This window comes from Miscanthus floridulus, chromosome 5 (assembly GCF_019320115.1).
Source record: "Miscanthus floridulus cultivar M001 chromosome 5, ASM1932011v1, whole genome shotgun sequence".
NCBI classification, from domain to species: Eukaryota; Viridiplantae; Streptophyta; class Magnoliopsida; order Poales; family Poaceae; genus Miscanthus; species Miscanthus floridulus.
In genome coordinates this window covers 108950758-108978282 of record NC_089584.1, presented here as the reverse complement: position 1 = coordinate 108978282, position 27525 = coordinate 108950758, and the positions used below count along the sequence as shown (strand labels likewise).

At 48.3% G+C, this 27525-nt stretch overlaps 4 protein-coding genes across 5 annotated transcripts; 3 read left to right on the top strand and 1 right to left on the bottom strand.

The window, feature by feature from the left end:
- Window positions 1–487: 487 nt before the first annotated feature.
- Window positions 488–9540, top strand: LOC136450452 (uncharacterized). The gene is made up of 12 exons (XM_066450893.1): window positions 488–1957; window positions 2533–2698; window positions 2790–2913; window positions 3000–3112; window positions 3197–3353; window positions 4717–5075; window positions 5976–6245; window positions 6359–6448; window positions 6556–6894; window positions 7004–7324; window positions 7462–7551; window positions 7640–9540. Exons 1-12 carry the CDS (start codon window positions 699–701, stop codon window positions 9131–9133), a joined length of 4782 nt encoding a protein of 1593 aa, XP_066306990.1. The 5' UTR covers window positions 488–698; the 3' UTR covers window positions 9134–9540.
- Window positions 9541–10343: 803 nt separating this feature from the next.
- On the bottom strand, window positions 10344–11198 carry LOC136452968 (uncharacterized). The gene has a single exon (XM_066453550.1). It carries the CDS (start codon window positions 11087–11089, stop codon window positions 10463–10465), a length of 627 nt encoding a protein of 208 aa, XP_066309647.1. The 5' UTR covers window positions 11090–11198; the 3' UTR covers window positions 10344–10462.
- Window positions 11199–11366: 168 nt separating this feature from the next.
- LOC136452967 (dynamin-related protein 5A-like) lies at window positions 11367–15880 on the top strand. Of its 2 annotated transcripts, none has more exons than XM_066453548.1 (8): window positions 11367–11892; window positions 12015–12206; window positions 12333–12539; window positions 12657–13085; window positions 13180–13407; window positions 13479–13674; window positions 14292–14949; window positions 15461–15880. In XM_066453548.1, the coding sequence occupies exons 1-8, from the start codon at window positions 11521–11523 to the stop codon at window positions 15645–15647; spliced, it is 2469 nt and encodes an 822-aa protein (XP_066309645.1). In that variant the 5' UTR covers window positions 11367–11520; the 3' UTR covers window positions 15648–15880. The 2 variants fall into 2 exon arrangements, with proteins under 2 accessions (XP_066309645.1, XP_066309646.1); XM_066453549.1 differs by lacking the exon at window positions 15461–15880 and adding an exon at window positions 15085–15163 and having other exon boundaries at window positions 11368–11892.
- A 6272-nt stretch (window positions 15881–22152) lies between these two features.
- Window positions 22153–23077, top strand: LOC136452966 (VQ motif-containing protein 4-like). The gene has a single exon (XM_066453547.1). It carries the CDS (start codon window positions 22223–22225, stop codon window positions 22940–22942), a length of 720 nt encoding a protein of 239 aa, XP_066309644.1. The 5' UTR covers window positions 22153–22222; the 3' UTR covers window positions 22943–23077.
- The last annotated feature ends 4448 nt before the right edge of the window (window positions 23078–27525 follow it).

Below are 27525 nucleotides of genomic sequence, written 5' to 3'. Positions count from 1 at the left end.
GAATGGAGGGTGTTGGTTTACATGTTATAGAATATCGTGTCAAAATCATCGTGCCAATGCATGCTGTGCCATGCATCACCTTTGCGGTATAAAGATCGTCCTAGTAAAACGGTGACATATTGCGTGCTAATTTTGATCAAGAAATGGATCTGTCTTGTTCTTAGATTAGCATCTCATGTTGGCAACATAAAGAATATGACATATGATATATGATATATTGTCTATCTGACTTATTTTTGACATTGAGATGAATATGTGCAGTTGCTGTGCTGCATATATTTAGTTTTGAACTGACTTATGTATATCGGTTGCTTGGGTCGTGTTCTCCACTTGTTGAATCCTGTGCTCCCTTGCATTATTACATTCATTTTCCCCTTAAGTTTTAGTTCTATTCTTTTGTGAGCCATGAAGAAAATAGGCCTTTTTCAAAGCAAGTACTGAGGACATGTGCATTAACGCAAGAACATTTTAAAATTTGTTGGCACTATTAATAAGCATATTCACATTTTTTTCCCATCACTGTAGGTGCTGACACATCTATTTTGACTGGACAACTTACCTTGTTAACGAAAGTTTCTCTGATATTCCGATGGCCTAGCAGTTACTGTGGAGGATGTTCATTTGTGTTTATCATTTACTTGGTCTTGTTCGGGACAACGACGACATTGGGAACAAGTGTACCGCAGACAAACAGTAAAATGGGAAGGAAAGGCTCAGAAGTGTCACCAAGTAACAGGTATCCCTTGAGGTCTGCGCATAGTAGTGGTAGAGTTCTTCGCTCTGCCTCAGCGAATGATAATAAGGACAGTGAGCCTCTGAATGCTGCTGCTGCTACCCAAGCCGCTGTGAAAAAAAGAATTGGCAGTCAATTGGATAGTCCTAATAGCAGTGTCAGGTTGCTTCGCTCTTCATCAAAAAATAAGGACGAGGCACGTAGTGGGCCTCTAAATGACAGGATCCCTGATAAGCCAGCTGCAAATAAAAGAAAACATGCCAGTCCCTCACAGGTGGGAAGTCCTAACAACAGTGTGAGGGTGCTTCGCTCTGCAATAAAAAATAAAGATGAGGCATGCAGTGAGCCTCTAAGTGACAGGATCGCTGGTGAGCCAGCTGCAAATAAAAGAAAAAACGTCAATCCCTCAAAGCTGGGGAGTCCGAGCTGTGGTGTGAGGGTGCTTCAGTCTGGTTCAAAAGCTAAGGATGAGACATGTACCAAGCCTTTAAATGATAGCACTGTTGTTGAACTAGCTTCAAGTAAAAGGAAATGCACCAGTCCGTCAAAGGTGGGAAGTCCCAGCAATAGTGTCAGGGTGCTTCGATCTACATCAAAATATAAGAATGAGACATGTACTGAGCCTTTAAATGATAGTGATGCTGTTGAACCAGCTGCAAATAAAAGGAAAGGTGTCAGTCGTTCAAAGGAGAGAAGTCCCAACAGCAGTGTCAGGGTGCTTCGCTCTGCCTCAAATAATAAGATTGAGGCATCTATTGATTCTCTAAATAATAGTACTGCTGGTCAACCAGCTGTGAAAAGAAGAAAAAGTGGCAATTCCTTTGAGGCAGGAAGCCCTGTGAGGAGTGCCAGGGTGCTTCGCTCTACCTCAGAAAGGAAGAATGAGGCTTCTAGTGAGCCTTTAAATGATAGTGCTGCTGCTCAACCATCTGCGAGGAAAAGAAAAGGTGGGGCAATTTCAAAGACCGATTGTCCAAAGGTTGGTGTTAGGGTTCTTCGCTCTGCCTCAGGAAAGAAGAATGAGGCAAGTAGCGAGCCTGTAAATGATAGTACTTCTGTTGAACCAACTGTGACAAAAAGAAAAATTTGCAAGCCTTCAAAGGATCGCAGTCCCAAGAAGGACTACTTAAAAATTTGTCAAAGAGTTAGATATATTTTGAACCGAATGAACTATCAACAAACCTTTATTCAGGCTTATGCAAGTGAAGGTTGGAAAGGACAAAGGTTTGTCATCCAAACATGTTTCATATTGCTGTTCAATTCCATTTTGTGCATTTTCCCCTTTTCTAGAATTAGCGTTTGATTTGGAGTATTTATTAGGTCACTTAATTCCAAAAAGGATAGAATTAGTTGGTACTAGGTAGGATACAATGTGTACAATATCCTCATATACTAAGTGTCTAACTCGGCTTTCTTTTTTATGTGTAACTGTTATTCCATATTTACTGTTTTTATTATTAGGGTGGTATGGCAAATACTCCCTCCGTTCCAAATTATTATACGTTTTGGCTTTTCTAGATACGTTGTTTTTGTTATGTATCTAGACATGGTTTATATCTAAGTGCATATCAAAAGCTATGTATCTAGAAAAAACAAAACGTCTTATAATTTGAAATGGAGGGAGTAGAACAGATCTTGGATCTTGGTTACATACTGGCTGCATTCAATGTTCCATATCTGCCTATAATATTTTGGGAATGTCTTGCAATTCACATTCCACTATGCATTTTTGTAATTCTATTAATAGACTTCAAGTGTGTCCTCTTGTCATGTACCGTGTTGATGGTATAAATGTGCAGTTTGGAAAAAATAAGACCTGAGAAGGAGCTTGAACGAGCCAAGGAAGAAATCCTCCAATGCAAGTTAAGAATCCGGGAAGCTTTTCGAAATATGGACTCTCTTTTATCCAAGGGGAAGCTTGAAGAATCTTTGTTTGATTCCGCAGGAGAAATTTCAAGCGAAGATGTAGGCAGTCTCATGTTATTCTTGATATCTCACATTCTTATTTAAGCCTGGTTGTCAAATTAGTGCAGAGATAATTTGTTTCATCTTTCAGATATTTTGTGCCGTATGTGGTTCAAAGGATGTTACTTTACAAAACGACATCATTCTTTGTGATGGAGCCTGTGACAGAGGATTCCACCAGAACTGTTTGAACCCTCCTTTGCTAACTGAAGATAGTAATATCCACTACATCTTTTGGTTTCCCTATGTTCTCAAATCATCATTGCATATGTTGCTCATTTATAATTGTTTTTATTTGTAGTACCTCTGGGGGATGAAGGATGGCTTTGCCCTGCATGTGTGTGCAAAGCAGACTCTATAGATGCACTAAATGAACTTCAAGGAAGCAAGCTCTCTATTCATGACTCATGGGAGGTAAAAACCTACGAAGTACCTGTAGAACGGAGATAAATGAGGCTAAATTAAATTCCAACATGATGCTGCCTTTAATCTCTGCAGAAAGTTTTCCCTGAGGCAGCTTCAATTGCCAATGGTTCTAAACAAGTTGATGCTTCTGATCTGCTGCCGGATCATATAAAGGACAGTGACAACCTTGCATTGGCTGAAGGGCATATGGTGAATGAAGTCAGGTTTTCTGCAGAGGATGACAGCAAAGGTCAGATTCTGATGTCTTAGATTTCATCACCTTGTTTGAGCATTCCAAACCTTTTAAAAACAGGTCTGTTCCCTCTATTCAAGGTTGTTAGGATTATTGCCTGGCAATATCAGATTACATCATAGAATTGGATTGTAGTATGGGATCATATTGGACTTTACGATATATATATTTTTAATGAAAGATTTGTGATATGGGCCTGATTGGCACAGCTTAAACTTTTCTATAAGCTAGCTTTTGATAGTTTACTACAACAACTACTTGTTAGAAAGCTGCTAAATGCAAAGGAGAAGCTGTCCCGTTGTGGCAGCTTGCTGGCTTTTCCTCCTATGGGGCCCACATGTCATGGAGAGGGAGAAATATCTTCCTTGTTGTCATGCCAAATAAGGAGGTCGTAATCAGCCTCGTCGGAGGAGAGCTCAGGCAGAGGTAGCTTGGTCCAGTGGATCTTAGCTGAGGGAATCTCTGCTCAGGCCTCGTGATAAGCCCATCCCTCATCTTTGCTTTTGGCCCTTGAGCCAAAGGAGAAAAAGCTGGGGGCGCCAGAACCTCCTTGGTCCACGCCTCCAAAATCAGTGAGGTGGACATAGGGGTGGCTTGGATGGAGGGAACGACGTGGATGTGGAAAATCGTAGGCAGATTGGCAGAAGAGTTGCGTGCGGGAGGAAAAAGCTGGTCTCCCGCCGCTGCCCAGAAAAGCTGGCATCCAGGTTCATTATTCAGACTGACAAGTTGTATTAGGCACGAATGCTAGTTTGAGAGCTTGGTTGATGGGTGTGTGTGGTTTTGCAAGGGTTGTTACCCCCCCCCCCCCCCCCCCCCCCCCCCCCCCTTTTTTTCTTCGTAATACATATGCAGGTCTCCTGCACGCTCGAGAAAAAAAGTCCATTCTTCATAAGCTCTACTTTTTAAGTGCGTGTTTGGCACCTGTTGTGGCTTAAAAAAAGTAAAAGCTGAAAACTTGTGCGCCAAACAGGACCTATGTTATCAAAGATTGAAGCCTATAGTATTAATTAGTTTACTTGACTTGTTGTAAATTTATGTGAATTCGTTGACATTTATTTTCAATCCACCTTGACTTTAAATAATATGTTATCACAAGCAACTAATCATGTAATGTAAAAATTCATTTAGATCAATTATTATGTAGGATCTTAGGAATTAGGATCATGATCCTATGTAAGATCTAAGATCCTACCGAACTTATAGGATCGTATGGAACTTTCATATAGGATCGGGGTACTATGAAATTCAAGAGCCATAGTGGGATGGGATGGGCTCTTTTCAGCTTGGTAGGATCTATCATAAGATTCTAGGATGAACTGGGATACTAACGACCGTGCTTCCAATGATGCAAGTACAGCGGATGACCTTGGCTTGCCTTCGGAGGACTCAGGGGATGATGACTTCGATCCAGCAGGTCCAGATTCTAGTGAAGACCAAAAAGATGGATTGAACTCAGAAGTGTCAGATTTCACATCTGACTCTGATGATTTTTGTGCGGAGATTGCTAAATCTTGCGGCCAGGATGAAGTCTCGGAATCTCCATTATCAAATGTGATAAAACGTACTGATAGAATGAAACTCAGGGCCGCCGATAACTGCTCTAATGAACAAAACCACAATCATGCATTTATGGACATGAAACTAGATCAAGACATGGTGCTACCAGTTTCAAGCAGGCGGCAGGTTGAACGGTTGGATTACAAAAAACTATATGATGTATGTATGCCATCTCTCTCTCATTTTCCCCGTACCATGAATACATGTTTTCTGTATCCGATGTTTCCTACTTCTTGTTAAGCACTAATATGAATAATTTAAGTCCTAGTTTAACAATATAAGAGATAGGAAAGGTAAGAATGCAACCCTTTTTCATCCAGTAAACATCAAATGCTTATCTTTGTTTCATAATTGAATGTAGTCAAAATAGAAAGGTTGGGAACAAGCAACCTTGGTCTCTTTGCCATATATACAACACAAATCTCTTTTCCCCTTTTCCATCTATTTCTCTCCTGTGTTTCTTTTCTAGTAGCAGCAAGAGCGAAAGCCAATGCTTCTGACAAAAGAGAAAAATCAGATTATGTCTGGCTCATCATGCTATTTGTATTAATGATTGCAAAACTTCATTTTTCTATATGCCTGCAGACCTTCAAGCAGAAAGATGCAGCCCCTATCTTATGTTATACACATGGTGGAAATATTTCCATATCATTAAGGGAAAAATGCTTCAAGCAATTAAAACTAGGCCATTTTTCTTAATATAATGATACACTGCATGTTCGAGAAAATAAAATTAAAAGTAGGCTATGCTGTCAAGCATTTATGCATAGAAAATGGCACTTAACTGAAGACAATCAAAGCCTTTTTATTCGCAAGCAAGTTGTAGTCGTCTAGAGATGAAAACCAACAAATAAATAACAAGGTAAAAAAGCACAAAAAAAGAGTAAATGGAAATAGTGATAGGGGTAGTAACATTCATAATTTATTTGTCATTGGAGTTCCATCTTTAGTGAAGCAATCAGCTTATGACTTATACTAAAACCACATTGCACACAAAAGTATGCTCTATCCTTATCCCTTTCTCTAATCTCTTTCATTTATTGCATTGGTAATACAAAGGAGGCATATGGGAAAGAATCATCTAATTCAAGTGATGACGAAGAGTGGTCTGGAAAAGAACTATTAGAAGGCAGTGAAACAGATTCACTTGGCGAGCGACTTCATCCTGTAAAATGGTGCTCTAGAAGAGCACCAGCAGGGCAGCAGAATAATGAGCATACACCACAGAGGGAGCGGCTTCATGGTTCTGAAAGTGAGCAGAAAGCTGAAATTCTTCGCTCCAATGGCGGCTATAGCACAGGACGGAAGTTTGGTCCTGTAGTTACCCAGGTATAGAAAATTTTTAAACATGTCGTGTTAGCTATCTGGAGTTTAGTGTTAACAAGTTGAACCAATTAATCATGACTTGAGATCAGTTATGCCATTGACACTATCTCTTGCAGAAATTGAAGGTACATTTTGAGAAAGATCCATATCCTAGCCGTGAAACGAAAGAGAATCTATCAGAAGAACTAGGCTTGACATTTAATCAGGTACTAAATTCTGCATTTGTTCTCCCTCCCAAGAATTTTCTGCTGTGCCATGCGCTTGTTGGAGTTTAGTTATACTTCTTCTTCCTTAATAGAGTTTCTGTTATCAGGTCTCCAGATGGTTCTCTAGTACTCGTCACTATTTAAGGGTTGCTTCTGCCAAAAAAGAAATGCATCCTGACGGCCATACTAGTGAGAATAATGATAGCACAACTGTAGATAGCATGCAAGCAAGACAACCCAATGCTGGGGTGATGGAAAAGTTGACTAGGGATAGAAATGACATTGTTCCTGAGACACTGATGGCGCAGAACAATCTTAACCAAGGGGTGATGGAAAAATTGATTAGGGATAGAAATGACAATGTTCCTGAGGAACCGGTGGTGCAGAGCAATCTTAACCAATGTAATATTGAAGAAATCCCGCTTTCTGGAACAGAAATTGAGATGGTAGGTTTTGATAACGAGTCTATTCATTTAGAAATAGAAAATGAACTTTTGAATCCATGCCTTAGCTTTACTCATCTCCCTTCCATTTGTTTCATGTGCAATTGTAAAGGAGTCTTACGGACAAGAAGCATCTGACTCGAGTGATGAAGAGTGGTCCCCACTTAGCACACCACGAAAAACAAGATTACAAGGCAATGAAAAAGCATCAGTTACTGAATCACCACGCTCTACAAAACGGTGTTCCAGAAGAGCAGCTAGGGAGCAGAATAATGAACATACTCAGTGCGAGCAGCTTCATGGTTCTGCAAGTGAGCAGCAAACTAGAGAGCAGCTTCATAGTTCTGCAAGTGAGCAGCGAACTGAAGCTCTTTGCTCCAATGTCAGCAGTGGCAAAGCCTCAAAATATCATTTTGGCCCTATAGTTAGTCAGGTATATAATACATCTCTCCTTTTAGTATAGTTATAATTATTATCCAATTTTTATTGGAATCACTTTGTGCTAACAAACCAGTCCAATTAATTGTAGTCTGATATAGATTACATTGTTGACACTGCATTTTCTTGCAGAAGCTGAAGGAACATTTTGAAAAAGATCCATATCCTTGTCGTGCAACAAAAGAGAGTCTGGCACAAGAGCTAGGACTGACATTTAATCAGGTATTACTGCCACCCTAAAGAATTTTATTCTACATTCTTATTGGGCTGTTATTGTTCCCTTTTGTCTTAATATAGTTTCTTCTAACAGATCAGTAAGTGGTTCTCTGCTACTCGTCATTATTCAAGAGATGCTGTTGCCAAGAACCAAAAACATCCGGGAGAAAAGACTACTGAGAATAATAATAGCGCAACCTTTGATGGCACACAAGTAATTGAACCCAGTGTTGGGTTGATAGATAAACCAACTGCAGATATAAATGACATGATTTCTGAAAAATTGATGGTCCAAATTAATCTTAACGAAGGCATTGAAGAAGATATCCCACCGAGCCAATGTACCAGGTGTGAAGAGGAAGTAACTATGACTCCAGCTGCCATCTCAAGGGAAGCTGGTCCTCCAGGATATGGTCCTGGAGAAAACTTTCTTCAGGTCAGTACAAGGAATACTAGCTGTGAGCAGAGTGTGATAATGGCTCCTACCGCTATCGCAAGAGAAGTTAGTCCACCAGGATATGCGCCTGGAGATAACCAGGGCAGTGGGGCTCCATGGAATACAAGCTGTGAGCGAAGACTGTTTATGAGTCCTGCGGCCAGCTCAAGAGAAGTCGGACCTCCAGGATATGGGCCTGAAGAAAACCGAGGCAGTGGCATTTCCTGGATTACAAGCAGTGAGCAAATATTGTTTATGAGTCCTACAACCATCTCAAGAGAACTTGGTCCATCAGGATATGGGCCTGGAGAAAACCAGCGCTGTAGCACTTCATGGAATACAAGCTGCGAGTCGGGAGTATTTATGAGTCCTGTGACCACCTCAAGAGAAGACGGTCCACCAGGATATGGGCCTGGAGAAAACCAGGAGAATGACAGTACGAGCTGCGAGTTGAGAATGTTTACAAGTCCTACAACCATCTCCAGAGAAGTTGCCCTACCAGGATATGAGCTTACTGGAAAAAACAAGGGCAACAGCGCTTCGTGGACTACGAATTACCAGCAGGGAGTGTTTATGAGCCCCAAAACCATCTCAAGAGAAGCCTGTCCTCCAGGATTTGGGTCTGGAGAGAACCAGGGCAACGAGACTCCATGGTATATGAGCAGCAAACAGAGAGCGTTTACGAGTCCTACAACCATCTCGAGAGAAGTAGGCCCGCCAGGGTATGGACAGGGAAATCAGGGCAATGGTGCTTCTTGGAATACGAGTTATGAGCAGGGAGTGTTTATGAGTCCTACAGACATCTCAAGAGAAGTCGGTCCGCCAGGATACAGGCCTGGGGAAAATCAGGGCAATATCACTTCGTGGATTTCGACCAACAAGCAGAGAATGTTTACAGGTCCTTCAACCATCTCGAGCCAAGTCGGCCTGCCAGGATATAGCCCTGTAGGAATCCAGGGAACTGGTGGCTCAAGGAGTATGAACTTGGAAGCCTTTCCACCAGGATATGGACCTGGAGAAAACCAGCGCGGTGGTGCTTCAGGGAGTGTCATAAGCCCCCAAGCTCGGTCTGTGGAGAGTGTAGAATTTTCAGACGAGGCTAGAAAAAAGGCTATACAGCGGGAGCTGAGACGGCGGCAGAAGTTCAGGTGATGCCGTGCTGTGAACTTTTGATCCTGCGCATCGAATTTTGACAACGGATTACTTTCAGACTATACATATCCAGTCTTGATGGCTGAATGAGTGACGACCTTAGTTGTCGAGAAGCAAAACCCCTTGTTGCAGCAGCTGTGTATGTGTTTCTTTTAGGTACTTGCTTGGCTTGTCAAGAATTTCTTATGTGGACCTCTTCAACGTGCTGTGAATTTGTGCAGTTGCCTTTCTTCTGCATGAGAGGCCATGTTATCTGGGTTGCACGGCATGCAATTTGTTGACATTGCTACAAGGGTCAGAAATACTGACCCAGGAACACCTACCTTGCGTTGTGCTTTGCGTACTGACCCTTAAAGGGAGTTGTTATATTTCAGATGTCTAAATTTTTACAAGTCTTGAGACAAAAATCTTACAAAAGCAACTAAAATGACAACTCACAAAAATCTTACGCGAGCAACTAGTACAATTAAAAGGATAGCTCATAAGAGATCTATAGCTAAACAATGCCAAAATTGAATGTTGTCTGAACCAAAACCAAAAAAAAAAAAAATCAGGCACATATAGGAAAAGTGCCGTTTTTAACGTGGACGTTGATTTAACACGTCATCATCAATTCTATGATTCTATACAACGGTTCTGAAGCCGCATTTTTACCGATGAGGCTAGTTGGGCTGTACAACTCCGTGACAGAACAGCCCAGCCCATCTGATCCATTAATAGTTTCTCAAAAAAAAAAAACTAATCCATTAATATAAGGGTTATTTTGATCTAAGTCATTACAATTCTTCGAGTTTTGAGAAACGCCATTATAATTCACCTATTCGGAGATTTGTCATTACAATTTCATCTCTCCCGCGTTCTTGTCATTTTCTACGGCTGCCGCGTACCAGGCCCACTGTCAGGCACGTATGCCTACGGAAAGACGTACGGACGTCGAGTCCCCATCTCCTCCGACTGCGGGAGGCGGCACGCGAGGAGGAGCGCTCGCCCGCGGCTTGCCAGTCTCGACGCGGCCTGCTCGCGAGGACCGGCGGCCTGCAGGTTGGTGCGCACGAAGGACGCGGCCTCGCTCGGAGGTGTCAGCACGCCACCGGCTCCACAGGCACGAACAGGGAGCTCCACAGGCCTGAACGTGCTCTCCACGGACCACGGCGGCGGCCAACTCCTCCAGCGGCCGCTCGCGTGCAGGCCGCTACGGGCGAGTGCGGAGCTCGTCTGGGCAGCATTCGTTGAGGTCGACGAGGCATCCCGTGTCAGGGCAGCCGCGCATGGCATCGCCGTCCCCCTGGTGCCCGTCGTTGCTGCTGTACCAGGGCATGTGCACCAGCACTACCACGAACGCCGCCCGCCGCCGGTCGACCATTGCCAGGTCGCGCTGGAGCCACCGGTGCTGAGAGCTGCCCGCGGCGTGGTCGGCGTACGAGCCGCGCGCTCGGTACGTCTCGGAGGCTTCGGGCACGAGGTCGGCGGCGAGCGGGTCCTCCGGCTCGGGATCATGCTCTCGCTCCTCACCTTGGCTCTGCTTGCTGCGGTGCCTTGCCTGGCATCCAGTGTGTGCCTGGCATTGTTGGATGGCCACGGTCTGGCGGGGACAGCGTGCTGCTTGGAACGCTGGCCTTCCTCTCGAACGGCACCGAGCTTGTTGGAGATGGGCTTGACCCGCGCCGCCGCTGAGGCCTGCTTGATTGGCTTGAGGCCCTGCGCGTCGCGCGGCTGCTGCTGCTTGTCAGTGGTGAGCGGGTTGGGGTTGACAGCAGCGGCGACGTCGAGCGGGCCCATGCTGAGTCCCCGTGTCCGTGGCGGCGCCGCCGCTGCCGCCTTTGTCGGTGCAGAGGTGGTGGAGGCGGGAGGAGAGGCGTAGGATCTCCGCCTCGACATCAGGCTTGGGGCGGAGTCGTCTGTGAAGTTAGCCACGGCAGCGAAGAACGCCAGGCCCACCACGGCGAGGTCGTCCATGGGCTCGCCCTTTGCTCCCGCGCTTCGTCGCCCTCGCACGGTGGCCTGGGCTGCGGGCGAGCGCGGCTGCTCCCCCTCGCACGCAGGCCACGCCGTGGGTGCGTACTCGCCCGCCGCGGGTGCGCTCGGTCTGACGGGGGAGACGGGTACTTGACTTCCGTATGTCTTTCCGTAGTCATACGTGTCTAACAGTGGGGCTCGTACGCGATAGTCGTAGAAAATGGCAAGAACATGGGAGAGATAAAATTATAATGGTAAATCTCTGAATAGATGAATTATAATGACGTTTCTCAAAACTCGAAGGATTGTAATGTCTTAGATTAAAATAACCCTTAATATAACGGCTATCCCGAACCCAAACGGCTCCCATCCCATCTGATCGATCCCTCGCCGCATTTCAAATTCTTCCCCAAGTGCTGCCGTTCGCACCCATGGCGGCCAGCTCCCTCTCGTCCCCGGCGGCCAGCCGGACGCCGAACCTGAAATCGGCGCTGGCGCCGTCACCATCCCCATCCACCCGCCGGGCGGCAGCAGATGCGGCGTCGGCGGCAGCCGCGGCGGACTCGAAGGCACGGTTCGAGGCTTACAACCGGCTGCAGGCGGCGGCGGTGGCGTTCGGCGAGAAGCTCCCCATCCCGGAGATAGTGGCGATAGGAGGCCAGTCGGATGGGAAGAGCTCCCTCCTGGAGGCGCTACTTGGCTTCCGCTTCAACGTCCGCGAGGTCGAGATGGGCACCCGCCGTCCTCTCGTCCTCCAGATGGTCCACGACCCAACCGCCCTCGAGCCCAGATGCCGATTCCAGGTGCGTGTGCGCCGATTCCTCTCCTAGGTTTTCTCCCGTTGCTTCTCCCAGATCGAGTCTAGTAATGAATGTGAACTCGACGAGCGGTTGTTTGACGTGGTTTGTTGTGCGGCGCGTTGCAGGAGGAGGATTCCGAGGAGTACGGGAGCCCGATGGTGATGGCTACGGCCATCGCCGACCTCATCAAGCAGCGGACTGAATCACACCTCCGGAAGATCCAGGCCGCTGTCTCATCCAAGCCCATCGTCATGAGGGCTGAGTACGCCCACTGCCCCAACCTCACAATCATCGACACCCCAGGTTTCGTGCTTAAGGTACAGAGGTGAACTTGGGGCTTCTTAGTTCTCAGACGTCAGTGATGGTGTTGGTCCGACCTCGTCTGGAAAAAAGTGATGGTGTTGGTCAGCTGTCCGACTGATGTTATTGTTTGCTTGCTGCAGGCTAAGCGAGGCGAGCCAGAGAGCACACCGGATGAGATACGGTCGATGGTGAAGTCACTCGCGACCCCTCCCCACCGCCTCGTTCTGTTCCTCCAGCAAAGCAGCGTTGAATGGTGCTCATCGATCTGGCTCGACACGCTTAAAGAGATTGATCCCACTTTCAGGCGCACCATGATAGTCATCTCCAAGTTTGACAACCGCCTCAAGGTATGCCGTAGAACAATGCGCAATTGGTACTTGAGCTTGCCTTGTCTTCACTCTTCAGTGCGAACAAGTTGTGTCATTGTGTCTTAAGAAAATGTCATTGTTCTTGGTCATTTGAAGGAATTCACGGAGAGGTGGGAGGTCGATACCTTCTTGAGTGCAAGTGGCTACCTTGGGGATAATATCCACCCGTTCTTCGTGGCTCTTCCAAAGGACCGTGGAACAATTTCCAATGAGGAGTTCCGCAGGCAGATCTGTCAGGTTGATATTGATGTGCTACGTCACTTGCAAGATAATGTGAAAGGGGGTTTCAATGAAGAGAAATATGGATCATACATTGGGTTCAGCTGCCTCAGGAGGTACCTCGAATCTGAACTTCAGAAGAGGTACAAAGAAGCAGCTCCAGCTACCCTGGCATTGTTAGAGCAGAGGTGCACTGAAGTCTCAATGGACCTAACGAGACTAGATTCCAAACTACAAGCAACGTCTGATGTCTCTCATCTCCGGAGATCGGCAATGCTTCATGCAGCTTCTATTTGCACACACTTGGTATTACAAACACAATGCAACTTATGAACATTCTCGTTTATGTTGCTAACACTTGATGGACTTCAACTAATTGAATTTCCTTTTGGTATCAAAGCATGCATTACTTGATGGAGCTGCTGATCCAGCTCCAGAAATATGGGGGAAAACTACTGAGGAGGAACAAATGCAGAGTGGTATTGGCAGCTGGCCTGGCATTAATATGCCTGTAAAACCTGCCAACTCCAGCCTTAAGCTGTATGGTGGTGCAGCTTTTGAGAGAGTAATGCATGAATTTCGCTGTGCAACATATTCAATGGAATGCCCACAAGTGTCAAGGGAGAAGGTACTCTTTAGCCTGGAACCATACACACACACAATTTATTGGGAGAATTACTTATATACTTGTGTCACTAGGTTGCGAACATACTACTTGCCCATGCTGGAAGAGGTGGAAGCAGTAGGTTGATTGAGGCAGCAGCTGAGATAGCTCGTGCAGCTGCACGATCATGGCTTGCTCCTCTTATTGATACTGCATGTGACCGGCTTGCATTTGTCCTACAAAGTCTGTTTGATCTTGCTATGGAGCGCAACCGCAGTAAGGACTCACAATGTAAGAGCTCGACCTTGCTATTCATGCTGGTTCATCTTGCTTTCTACATTTGCCTGGGTATCATTTGGTTCATAGTGAAGTAAATTATCACTGTTTAGTTAGTATGTAGCTTATATTTTGTTCAACATGTTCGTCAAAAGGTAGGTATGGATTGCATTTTTCTCTACCACATATTTAGTCATCTGCATTCCCCAACTTCAGATTATTCACACTTTTGCTATGACTATTGATCAATTTTCTATAACAGCATGGGTATTTACTGGCGAGCTACTTATTTCCCTGCATTTTAATTTAAGATGGATCCATAGCAGTGTTACTGTTTCCAAGCTTTAAGCCACCATGTCCTGTCAGTTTTTACATTACTTTGTACTTTCACCATTTGCTAAAATGTTTTTTCCCTTTTTTTTTGGGGAGGGAGGTAACAGAAAATCAAAATGTTGAAGATATAAGCCAGCGTGCCCTGTCAGATTTTACATTGTCAGCACTATTACTTTGTACTTTCACCATTTTTGAAGATATAAGCCACCATGTCCTGTCAGTTTTTACATTGTCAGCACTAAGTGGTATTATTACTTTGTACTTTCACCATTTGCTAAATGTTTTTTTGGGGGTAACAGATCATCAAAATGTTGAAGATATGGATAGTTATGTTGGCTTTCTTGCTGCTCTCCGGTGCTCATATTATAAGTTTGTCAAAGAATTGTCCAAGCAATGCAAGCAGATAGTGCGTCATCACCTTGATTCAGTTACGAGCCCCTACTCCCATATTTGCTATGACAACGACTTTCTGAGTGGTGTTGGATCTGTAGCAAACTCCATGAGTAGGTTTAATCACTTTACTGGAGTTACATCCTTTGATCTAGCAGACAGTGGATCAGCATTAGAGGAAGCTCAGGAGAACTTGCCTCCAAGAGATCAGCAGCATATGACACCGCCTAATAAAGGGAATGAGTCAAAGGAGGTTCTCAGAGAAAGCCAGCTAACAGTACCTGAGACACCTTCTCCTGATCTGCCATCTGATATACATGGTGGTAAGAAGAAAGATAATGGGATCCCAAATGATGGTGGCCCAAGGAAAAGACAAGCAAGGATGGCAGCATATACAAACAGAAATCACCATAACAGTATGATTAGTGCTGATGACATGGGCTCGAAGTCAGGGTCATCATACTCCACCATATGCGCAATATCTGCTCAATATTTTGCCAAAATGCGAGAAGTCCTGATTGAAAGAAATGTTCCCTCTGCATTGAACTCTGGATTCTTAACACCATGGTATGTTCAAACTGATATTTATGCCATACTTGTTACTCTTTCTGCTTTGTTCAGTTAGTGAGTTTACTTTATAACATACATATTGAAGTTGATGTTTTCAGCTACTTGACCACATCTACTGACACTAATTTCCAGATCACCTGTCACTGAACTCACAACAGATTTTGTCAACTGGCTGACCGCATGATCATATTCACCATGAGTAACCAGTAACACTACGGAACCAATTGATCACATATAAATCAAACACTATCACAAAATAGAAATTTTCAGTCTACTGATGTCCATGAAAGTTGCATTTTAACTATTCTTGGCACTAAATAGTTTGATTTGCAAGACTAGATTTGGACTGCCTGAATCAATTTTCGGTATAGCTGCTAGCACATCTAGTAGGTCTGTAGTTTGTCCAGTATCAGTTTGCTAGCAGGTTGTAGCCATCATTACATACACATGCCTGCCCCAATATGTTTGAAGTTATTTCTGACGTGTTTCTTCCACTGGTGAAATGCAGCGGTGAAAGGTTATTTCTGGCACTTGGCTTTGAGCTATTCGCTGTGAGTGATGACAAGTTCATGGACATGTTTGTCGCCCCTGGGGCAGTTGATGCTATCCAGAATGAGCGCCAATCTCTTCTCAAACGTAAGAAGATTTTGCTGTCCTGTTTGAACGAGTTTAAGAACATATCCCGGGCTCTGTAATGATGATCTTTCTGGAGTGTCTCCTCAGGCTTGTTGCGATGGCCCATTCTTCTTTATCCCCATTCTCATGTATCTTTCTTGGCATAACCTATTTTCTTGTTGTCTGTACCACTCTGTGTCAAGTTTCTTGTTGACAAGTTCTGTATCACTTACATTTGTTCAGAATCAAAACTTGATACTAATACAAAACTATTGACTTAGAGTTCTGATCTCATCAGTTTGGGCACAGGCCCTGCGAAACTTTATATACAAATATCTAAAGATGCAGCACTATTAGTATAAACATTGTGCCTTTTTCAACAGTGGTGTATACATTCAGCCTGAGCATATGTTGTGCGTTTGTCCTGTTTCTTTATTACTTGGAAGTTGGTTGTGTGAGCGCACCATTGAAAACCGATTCAACAGGTGCTGGTATCTGAGGTAAACAGGCAAGGCAAAGTGTGTTTTGATTCACATCACACCTAATAAAAGTGAGAAAATAGTCCGCTGTTGGTTGCAGGTGACGGCTCCATGTATCCATCTGACCATATTTTTCAGCTGCCATCCTGTCATCTGCATGAAAAAAACATCTGGTGTCACGCAACTTATTCAGCTTTCGTTCCCATTTCTCTGTCATGCTTCCCACTTTACGCCTTTACCCCGCCTGTATGTACAGTTCACTCATTATAGCGACTTGCCTTGTTGCTATTAAAGTCGGTTGAAGCTGTTTTGTTGTGAGAGAAAAATACTGTAGATTCTAGCTGATAAGCTGGCTGATAAGTTCAAGCAAACAGGGACCACCTGACCCCACCCACTTGCTGCTCTGAAAGTTTTGGCAGGCCTCTAGAGTGTGTTCACGTGTCATCGCGTTGTACATAGTACCAGCCTCTAGTTGCCCGTCCCTTGATGCTTTTGGCCATTTGCTTTGTCATTTCTCTTCAAACCAAACCATGGAAATCTCCGCACTGCCGCAGCAGAACACCAGTCTAGAAGAAGGTTATGTACCTTTCAGAAGGAATGTCCTGTAGGGCATCTCGAGCAAGTGGTCTCTCTCTCCCTCCCTGGCTATATTTGCTGAGGGTCGTCAAAGCATGGTGGCCAGTCCTGTTCCGCCATGTTCGCAGGGCATGGGATTCAAGTTGCTATCATGCTACTGCTATGTTGCTATCACGCTACTGCTATGTGTTCCCCCAAAATGCCACGAGTGTCCCTCCAGTCCTCCACTGGCACAATGCTACTTGGTGCTGATGGTGAGCCCTGACTCCCAACCGTGGGGGACAGAGAGCATATATAACCAAAGGACAGAAGAACTGGTGCTGGATCGCCCCAACCCACCATTTCGCCGGCGGGCGCCGCACCAGATCCAGATGGGCATCTCGCGATCGATCTGGTCTGGTCCTCCACTTGTGCGGTGGTGCTGTGGTCCATGACAAGTGCGAGGATGGAACTGGAACCGAACCGGAACGCCAGGGGACGTACTGGGGAGTGAGTCAGCACTCAGCGGTCGACTGTGGGAGGCGTACCGTACCATCCATGTTGGGTGGTCTTGTTTGGGGACACTTTGATCGGTCGAAGAGCACAGGCCCATGTTACTCCACTCCGCTACAGACTGTATGTATGTGTGCATCTTGGTGGTGGCTGTTCGACCCCATCGAGTCATAACGGCACTTGGTAGCTCTCTCTCTCTCTCTCTCTCTCTCTCTCCAAAATGGAAAGTTGTGTAGCGTGGGGGCTAGCTGAGAGTGACAGCAGGTGTGATCTGGAGCGATGGCTTTGTCATGGTCACTGTTAGATGTGGATTTGGCCAGGAAGTGTGGCTGCACACTTAATTTGTTGGTCAAAGAAAGGTCTAGTGGCCCCGCTCCAGACGCAGAAACGCCAGAGCTAACAACGGCAATTTCCCTCCTACCACCAGAGACCAAAGACGACTAGTCGCTCACCAGGAATGAACGCCAAAGTTCCCCATGCCGTGATGGTGCGTGATCTATGGGCACGCCAGAAATGCATATAGAAGGAAACATGCTTGCGCATTTACATGCAACCAACCACACTGGCAAAACGATCACTTGGAACCAATCTGCAATTGGCAGATGAGATGCAGCGCCGGTCACGGTATCTCCGTAGGAGCGCACTGCTGCCTGGCATGCGTTCCCAGATCAGAAAACGACGAGCCACCGCATCGCTGGAATAGGCGGGGAGCCACTGGGTCCGACCGAGTCTGAACTCTGAAGTGCACTCCAAGGCCAATACCGCGAGCAAGCAGGCCGGTGTGTGATGGGAGTGCTTGCCCGAGGCGTTCGCTGGCACGTCCCGTTGCCGTGGGACACTGGGACACATGATAATTTGATCGAATCGCCTCGGCCCCGCGCACACGGCCGGCACCTGTGACCTGTCCAAGTCCAACCGAACCACCCTGTTCCGCCACCGGCCGGGGGAGTGTGGCTGAACACTGAACACTCGCGAGCGCGCCGGGTCGCCGAGCTCGTGAGCAGGGAACCACGCAGTGCACGCACCGAGGGTCTGTGCCTCCGTGGCCTTGTGGCAGGGACGTGGGTGGGCTCGAACACGGCGGTGTTCACAGGCCACATATACATTCCGTGGTGGGTGCAGTAGGAGCAGTTGCATGTGCGTTTAGGTGCGCTAGCTTGGAATGCAGAGGAGTCTTTCCATTCCTGAAGCCTCACACTGTTCCGTGTACTAGAGCTTATGTGTTCCAAATACGCTCGATAATGAACAATGATTGGCAAGTTTGACGAGAAAACTCGTTAGCATTGGTGCTGCGATTATTTGAACTGTCAACTCTCAATTATGTGATTTGATGCCCCCTGGAACTTGTTCAAAACTACTTCCTTCTGTTGAGACGTTAATCAGATGTAATCTCCTACTGTATATCGCGTCATGCATCATGATCGTTGGTTCGTTCGCCATGCCGGCCGGGCCAATCCAGATAGTATAAACAAGTTTCGCTCGGTTCACTTGGCTTAAGCCGTATTGTTTTAGTCAACAAACAGTATTTTTTTCTTACACCAAATCAGTAAATAATACTTTCAGTCATGACTTACCAGCTAAGCAATGTACTTTTTTCTGGGCTTTTGTTGTACTACCACAAGTAGCGAAATGTGGCCAACAGCATCATCATTTCCAACGATTCCTGTCCTCTTAGGTGGCACGCAATTGGCGTGTGCGCCTGCCTGCTTCGCCGAATGAAGCCGGTGGCCGGAGAGAATAGTCAAATCTAAAGCGCCCGATGCCGTTCTCGTAGCCGTTGAAACGGGAACTGGATGCCGGCTTTTTCAGTCTCCTCCTTTCTCATCGTGCGCCCAAATTTGTTTTGGTCCGTGGACACGATTCGGTTTCCACAATCATCCCCGAATCTGTTCGCGATGACGCGAAAAACGTTGTAGTTTTTCGAATGTATCGGAGATGGGAAAATTCATCAAAGACTATGGGCAAAACAGGTAATAAAACTGCATCTTTACACCCTTCCCGTCTGTGACATCGTCGTCTACTCGTCTCCAACAAACCAAGCATGCCCTACTACTCCTAACCTAGTACTAGTACAGTTTGATGAACTGCATGGGCTTATAAACTAAAATCAGTCATACTTTTTTAATCATAAAATAATATTTTTTCTCACCATAAATCAATCGCAACAACAATAAGTCTCGCCAAACAGATAGCCGGAGCTGCACAAGGCAGGAGCAAGGAATTCTGCAATGCATAGCCCCAAGAAAGGGAGGAGGCGGCAGTCTCAGTCAGGGACACGACAGGAGGAATCATTGGGGGGGTGGCCCAGCTGCAGAAGTGAAGCAGCAGCGGCAGGTGGAGCTAGAGTCAAATAGACAGTAGGGGAGCTTTTGCTTGTCCAAGTCAATGGATGCAGCCTTTTCCATCGGCACGAGAATCTTTGGACCGTTCCTAACCTAACGCGCGAGACGTGACCAAAATGAGCCATGAGCAAGCACCACAATGCTCAAGTGCTCCCCGTGCCTCGCTCGAAAAACCCAGGGCATCTTCCCTAGCAAGCGTTGGGTTGGGGTCTTTTTCCGTTTCAAGTATCGACGGAGAAGCTGCCTTCCTCTGTCTTGCGAGTTCGCTTTCCCTTTTTTCTCCGCCATGTTTGGCTTATCCCGTATTCGACTTGTTCGGCTTCTTTTTTCAGCCGGAACAGTATTTTTCTCTCACAACAATTCAACCAGAACAGTGTTTTCAATCAGTTTCAGCCAAGTTTCAGACTAGTGAATGGGGCCTCATGCTTCTCACTTTACTCTTCGTTGCGCTATACCGTGCAATATCTTGGCCACAAAAAGTCTAAACACATGTGCACCCAATATGTACACAATTAAGCATAACTAATCTATTAACATGTGCAACACACGCAAGAATCTGATAATAAGAAGAAGCAAAAGTATGAAGTTCCTGTTAGTACCTGTAACATCGATATATGTCCTATATACTCGTTTCATTGGTTGTGATGAATTTAGGATCACATTATATGTTTTTCCATTTATATTCAAAGTTTTTCTCTCTTTATTTACATGGCAGTTCCATGCGTCTTCTGTATGTACTTAGTTGAAAACCAAGCTTAAGTTATGGTACCCTTAACAGGCCGTGACATGATGAATCTAGATTTTAACTTCTAAATTTTGATTTTATCGGTTACTATAGTTTTTTCTATCAGCATGTTAAGTTGGAGCTCTTTTGTATACTATACCTTTTATTCAAAACCCTAGTTCTTATATTTTACTAAAAAGAAATTAGGTACTAGACACTAGAATGCACTATAAATTGCTATGATGGCATAAATGGTCATTTAAATCGCCACCACGCCGGTGTGGGCAACACAGCTTGAAGTGAGATTAAGGAGAGCGAGGATAGTAAACTAACCTTAAGAAATATCTAAGAATCCTTGTTTACTTTTAAGAAGTTTTAAAAACCATGTGTCCATGGGGCCATGGCTACCTTTGGTCGTGATTATTCACTAACTACATCCACTATTCAAGATGTTAAATTTTCTCAATGAAAAAAAATCATGAAACCAAATTTTATCAAATGAAACTCATGAAACCACTAACCTCTATAACCAAATTTCATCAAAGAAAACTCACGAAACCACTAACATAATCTGACCACTAAAAGGTGGACCAAATAAAATATAGAAGTTGAGGACCTTTAACATCAAATATTAGAATTTACCCCGTTCACAAAACCAGCCATCCTAATAAAAGTTATTCCTACGAGATGTTTTTACCCTGATAATATTAATACCACGAGCGAAGCCTGAAGAGTGACTGCATGAAGATGGATAGGGCAACTCCAGCAGAAGCTCTCAAAATAAAGTCCCTACTTTTGAGGGCTATGTTTTTTACTGCGCTCCAGCAGTGGCCCTCAAAACAGAATCCTCAAAACTATTCTAGTAGAGAATGACATGGGAGACCCGCTTGTCATCATCTTTCTTACCATCTTCTCCATTGACTAACTCGACCATGCGTCTGCCTGGGACGAGGAGACCGGGGCGGTGGGTCCAGCCCCCAGTCGCGGGCGGGAGGGGCCGCCGTAGGTCAGAAGGGACCAACAGGATCGGCTCGTAGCAGGCATCCACGACGAGGATGAGGTCGCCGCTGCCGGGAGGCTGCGCGGGGCTTCGGAAGAAGCCGTGACCACCTGCCGCGAGGAGGAGGTCACACGCAGCCAGGAGAAGCCATGATTGTCAGCCAGCAAGCTAGAAGGCGAGGAGGCCACGCCATGAAGATGTTGGTCTAGGGAGAGGCATTGAGGAGGACCCGAGGAGGTTGCGCCACCAGGGGAGAGGCCAGATCTAGGTATTGTCGGGGAAGGGGCGCTGGGGGGGGGGGGGGGGGGGGGCTGGAGGAGGTCTCGTCGGGAGGGGCGCTAGGGAGGAGGTCGCGTCGGGTGCTGCCGGGAGGAGCCAAGGATGGGCGTCGAGGAGGAGCGTGAGGAGCGGATACAAAATGACGTGCGATACCAACACCAGAAAACGTTGAGTAAGGGCTCCCTCCATAGCCCCCAGGAATGAGGGCAGGACGCAGAATTTGAAGGACCCTCAAATTTGAGGATTCTAGTAGGGACTCTACTGCACCTCGTTTGTTGCCTCAATCTCTAAAATTTAGTTTTGAGGGCTGGTGCTCTAAGCAGGAGGAACCTTGAGGTTCAGTACTTCAGTCCAAGATTACCTCTGCTACTTCCCCACCTGGCCACCACCACACTACCCAACACAAGCGAAGAAAATAAGAGGAAAAGGACAAAGAAAAGTAGAGAAAAAGAAAAGAAGAAACCCGCGCGAAATGGAACAGACTTTGGCGACAGAGAGAGGGGGGGGGGGGGGGGGGGGGGGGGGGGAGATAAGAAGACGGAGAGAGCATGCATCCAAAGTTTTTTTTTTTTTTTTTTTTTTTGAAACAAAGAGCATGCATGCAAGTCTCACTCACACCACAAGCAATGCACCTCTAACTCCCCTCCCTCTGCGTTCTCTCTCTTCTTAACGTCCCCATACCCTCTTCCTCCACTCAAATCCTCTTCCCTCTCCTCCCCGGCCCTCTTCTCTTCTCCACCAACGCCAAAACCCACACACTCCAATGGAGGTTTCCACCAAGCAACTCCTCCCCATGCCTCATCAGCAGGACCCCAACTCCCCTTCCTCTTCCACCTCTTCGTCGTCGTCGTCGTCCACCTCCCCATCTCACCCCCACCACCGTGCGCTGCCCCACAACCTCCCGCAGTCCCCCAGGCCCATCCCGCGCACCATCGACACCACTCCGTTCCCCACCACCTTCGTCCAGGCCGACACCACCTCGTTCAAGCAGGTCGTCCAGATGCTCACCGGCGCCGAGCAGCCCACCAAGAACGACGCGACGACGACAGGGGCAGCTGCTGCCAACAGCGGCAGCGCCGGGACCGGCGGAGGCCAAGCGGCTAGCGGCGGGCCGTGCCGGCCCAAGAAGCCGTCTTTCAAGCTGTACGAGCGGCGGAGCAGCCTGAAGAACCTGAAGATGATCGCGCCGCTGGCGATGGGCCCGCCGCCGTCGCCGCGGACGAGGGCCACGCCGGAGATCCTGTCGCCGAGCGTCCTGGACTTCCCGTCCCTGAGGCTCAGCAGCCCGGTGACGCCGCTCACCGGCGACCCCTTCAATCGCTCGCCGGCGTCGACGTCGTCGTCCTCCGAGGAGGCCGAGCGCGCCGCCATCGCCGAGAGGGGCTTCTTCCTCCACCCGTCCCCGAGGGGCGGCGCCGAGCCCCCGCGCCTGCTCCCGCTCTTCCCCGTCACCTCGCCCCGGATGGCGGCGCCGTCCGAGTGAAGATCCGGCCCGCCTCTCATCTCGTCGCGGGCGCGCGCCTCTACCGTACCGTAGCCACCACCGCCAGTACTACTACAACCGCCGCCGTACTGCCCTTCCGTTCTGGTTTTGTAAGGTGCTTGCTTTGCTGTTCTTCTTGATCGACGCTGCTGCTGCTGTAATTTTTGCTCACGAACGAAGAAGGGAGTTCTTTTTTTTCTTCATTTCGGAGCGGCGACACGCGAGCGATCTGATGATCCAGGCTTCCTGATCGCTCGCGGGAGCCTCCGGAATGAAATGATGGATGGATGAATTAGATAATTAATTAATGATGAAGCTTAATCTTGAGATTATGTGCAGCGTGTGTGTCTAGCCGGCCGTCTCATTTGCTGATTCTGACCGGTTCGCCGATCTGCCCTGTGATGTCAATTCCGTTTGCTTTTTCCCTTCATTTTTCCTTTGGTTTGATTCCTTGTGATCGCAGGCCACTGTTGGTGCGTCAGCGCTCATAAATACGGGCTCTTTGTAATTTTCCGCGCGTGCATGCAAAATCTGGGGAAAAGGCCACTGTTTCTGGTCAAAATTCGGTTTACCAGTAACGCTTGCAACACAAGCTCATCACGTCTCGACATCACGTAAGTACTACTCCACTGGCAGACCCAGACAAGAACGGTGATTGCATTGCATCTGCTCCTGAAAAAGCTTCAGGCTCTCCTGACAAACCCTGCGTCTGTCTGTCAGTCCTATATTTCCGAGATGTTCTCTTCTCCGGCAGGCAGGGCGGCAGGTGGGAGGCTTGGATCGTCTCTTCTCCGTCAGTCCGCCTGCTGCACCTGCATGCCCAGCCCCCCTAATTTTTTATTTCAAGCCTAATCATTGTAGCAAAAGCTTGATTTCACCCTTAAATCTTCATGCAAATCAATATCTTCATTGTTTTAGCCCCCCTTATCCCGCATCGTGCATCCGCCACTGAGCTGCGCCGGGTCCGCGTGCACCACATGGGCTCCCGGCTCCGGCTACAGCGCCAGCCACTCTGACCATTCGTTGCACAGTTAGGGGTGTTTGGTCCTCGTGCACTAAAGTATTTTAGACTAAAATCTACACTTTAGTTGACTAAACAGCCAAACACTTGGACTAAAAGTGGACAAAAATCATTTAGTCGTTTAGTCCACAAAATTAGACTAAAATAGACTAAAAGGTGTTGGGGACACCTATGTCTCTTATTTATTACCCTCTCTCTCCACTTTAGTTCATTTTAGTTTAAAGAACCAAACAGCACTTTTTTAGTTTATGAACTAAAATAGGCTAAAATTTTTAGTCCATGGACTAGAGAACCGAGGGCCTTAGCAGTCCAGCTCAGATGACCGAGTTAAGACCACAAGGAGCCTGCAATTTGTCTCGCTGCTGCGTCTCGCGGAACTACTAGCAAAACGGAGTGGAGTCGAGTCACCGTGAAGGCTTCGCCGCACACTTGATGCGGGAGCCGCGGAGTGGAACGGAAGGGGGCCTCGAGTCGAGCCCAGCAGTGCAGCACCGTGCCGGGGGCCGAGACCTTTGCGTGCGCCCGCATGGCCGCAGGTCTCCGGCTCTCCGTGCGATTTCCTGCGGGTTTTCTTTTTGAGAAAATTCCTTCATTACTATTAAAAACTATAACAATCCCTTCGTTGTCATTCAAAATTACATGTTCCCTTCATTACCATTAGTTTTAGATTTTTCATTCCCTCGTTGCCACCGCTGTTACATAGGCGTCACGGCGTGACTTCGCTCCCATACCCGACGTCCGGACACCGTCCGATGGTTCAAAAAAAAAGTACTTCTCTGTTCTCGGCATCTGGCATCTGGCCGTAACCCTTGGAGCTCCCGCGCCATCACCGCCCTCCCGCTCTGCTGCACACCGCACGTCACGCCGTCTCTCTCTCTCTCCACGGCGTCCTTGCGCGGTCGTGCATTCGGGCAGCGGAGCTGACCGGCTGGCGGCCTGCATCCGGTGCGGTCTGGTGCGCGCGTCGCGTGCGCAGCGCGGTTGCAGCGGCGGCGTGGCTCTGCACCAGCCGGCAACGGCGGCCCGGGCAAGGCCGCGGCGGCGGTGGCGGCGCGGTGCGCCCTGAATCCATACCTTCCAAATCCAAGATTCTGTCTGCCCATACTTCCTGCTGCGACGGGTGGAGCACAGAGAGCTTTCCGCCGCCGCTAGTGCGCACATCGGCAGCTGCTGGATCTACATGACGATGCCGGAGCCGCATGCAGATGCCTTAGAAACCCGAAACCTGAAATAGAAACTAAGAATCCCTCGGAACCAGCACTAGAAGCAGTGACAACACATGCAAGCCAAGTTCACAACGTATTATCAACAAGCATGCAGACTGAACGCAAGAGAATTAACTAAGTTGAAAGATAAACAGATATCTGAAACTGAAACTCTTTAGCCCGAGATATTTAACTGAAAATGTTTTCTTAACTCTGAATACGAAGTGTGAACCTAACTGTCGGGTACCTTAGAATGGGGTACCCCAAGCAAAACATCAAATGGGTTGCCCCAGTCCCATCTAAAAAATAACGATGATAAAAGCAAAAAGGTAAGTCGTGGGCCCCTCCCCGTCGCGGCCAGGCCCATTGGGTCCTCCTCCTCCTCGCCTCGAGCCCCGAGAAGGAGGTCTCGACATCCTGGCGAGGCTCCCCAGGGAAGGCCTCGGCAGGGAACGCCGTCTCCGCCTCGCCCGAGGCTCTCCACAGAAGGCCTCGGCAGGAGGTGCGTTCTCCGTATCGCGCGAGGCCTCTCGCGCGAAGCCTCGGCAAGGAGCCTGATCCCCGTCTCGCGCGAGGCCCCATTCTCCGTGTCGCTCGAGGCCGGCTCGCCCGCGGTCCGTCGCCCCCCGCCTCGGCCGACCCTCCCGACAGCCGGTCACGTCCCATTAATGCTTTCAACCACTCCCGTGATCTCAGCCGGGCAGCGGCTCAACGTCACAGAAAGACCGACGCGACCCGAAGTCGCATCAGCACCATACCGGCTAGGACAGGGCACGGTGGGGATTACCGGCCACTGTGTCCAAACACTGTGACCACGATCAGCTGCCGTCAGCGCCTGGGACAGGATATGGCGGGGATTACCGGCCACTGTGTCCAAACACTGTGACCACGATCAGCCGCCGTCAGCGCCTAGGACAGGATATGGCGGGGGTTACTGGCCACTGTGTCCTACCACTGTGTCCACGATCAGCCGCCCGCTCAAGGCCTCGGCGCTATACACCAAGGCCTCGGCACTGTACATCAGGGCCTCGGCAATATTGGGGTCCGCGCCTGCCGAGACCCCCCACCGCAGTACCAGCCTCGGCCCCGACCAAGTTTCGGCCTCGTGCATAGTCCGTCCCCAGCGGCTTATGGTCGCCGCCACGTCCACTCCGAGGCATTCCTGGGGCTCCCACGACGCACAGGATCTGATGGGACGACCACGCCGTCCTAGTACTCCAAGGATGGGCCACTCCGACGACCACGCCGCCACAGGAACAGGCCACAGGGCTTGGACATACCGTCCCTGGCGGCACGACGCCGCATAGTAATACCTGTACTGCCCTTGTCCCCCCTTCAACTATAAAAGGAGAGGACTTGGGCCACTTAGAGGGGACGCCCGGAGAACACACACACGCACACCTTCCAGCCGCTTGAGAGCAACGTCTCAGACGGCCCCACGGCACCCTGCCGAGACCTAGGACAAGTTCTCTCTCTCCCTTAGCTTGTAACCCCCTACTACGAGCACTTCGGTGCAAGGAATACAAGTTCTATCCCTCGGACTGGACGTAGGGCGCCGATTGCCTGAACCAGTATAAACCTTGTGTCTCTTTGCATCACCATCCGGAATCGGGAGCACGCAGAACAAATTCACTAGTCGGTTGAGGACCCCCCGGTCCGAAACACCGACAGTTGGCGCGCCAGGTAGGGGACGTCTGCGTGTCAGTTTCGTCATCCCAGCAGGTTCCGGATGGCAGACCCCGTGCGACCATTGCGTCTCGGCACCGTAGTTTGGTTCGGGAGCCTAGAGTTCATGTCTCTAGGGCATGAGTACGACATGGTACTCCTCGCTCCTCGAGCCCCACCGCCCGACGATGAAGTTACGCACCGGCAGCCCAGGCGCAGGCGGCGCCCGGGTGGCCGCTCTCGCCGCGCTCGCCAGGCACGACACGAGCAAGACCACCCCGACGCTACGCGAACCCGAGGCGGCACGACACTCCTCGCCGATATCCTACGACCAGCTGTTGGTACAGGGTCCCTGGCTGGGGACCTGTCTGACCTGAGCTTGGACAAAGGGAAATCACCGGTGGCTCGCGATGATGCCCAGTCGTCAAGCTCCGCTCCACCACTCCCTGAAGAACCGACCCCGGCGGAGCAGAATCTGGCAACGACATCATCCCCATACCCCTTTGGGTTGAAAAATGCCGCCGCTTCTTACACCTACGCATACGCTGCTGCTCATGAGGGTCCCTTAGAACGCTGCCAGCACTTCGGTCTCGACCTAAGCACCCACGCTGACTCCTCGGATGAGGACGAGGCATGGCCCGGAGTGGATTTCTCCAGGCTCCACGACCCTGGGACTTTGCGCCAGTTCTTGG

Excerpts from the sequence above, each read along its gene's own strand:
- LOC136452967 (XM_066453548.1), top strand. The coding sequence starts at position 11,521 with ATGGCGGCCAGCTCCCTCTCGTCCCCGGCGGCCAGCCGGACGCCGAAC. Across the intron at positions 12,207-12,332 it reads CCCCAGGTTTCGTGCTTAAG|GCTAAGCGAGGCGAGCCAGA; the intron begins GTACAGAGGTGA and ends TGCTTGCTGCAG. Across the intron at positions 13,086-13,179 it reads CTTCTATTTGCACACACTTG|CATGCATTACTTGATGGAGC; the intron begins GTATTACAAACA and ends TTGGTATCAAAG.
- LOC136452968 (XM_066453550.1), bottom strand. The coding sequence starts at position 11,089 with ATGGACGACCTCGCCGTGGTGGGCCTGGCGTTCTTCGCTGCCGTGGCT.
- LOC136450452 (XM_066450893.1), top strand. The coding sequence starts at position 699 with ATGGGAAGGAAAGGCTCAGAAGTGTCACCAAGTAACAGGTATCCCTTG. Across the intron at positions 2,914-2,999 it reads TCCTTTGCTAACTGAAGATA|TACCTCTGGGGGATGAAGGA; the intron begins GTAATATCCACT and ends TTTTATTTGTAG. Across the intron at positions 6,895-7,003 it reads CTGGAACAGAAATTGAGATG|GAGTCTTACGGACAAGAAGC; the intron begins GTAGGTTTTGAT and ends GCAATTGTAAAG.
- LOC136452966 (XM_066453547.1), top strand. The coding sequence starts at position 22,223 with ATGGAGGTTTCCACCAAGCAACTCCTCCCCATGCCTCATCAGCAGGAC.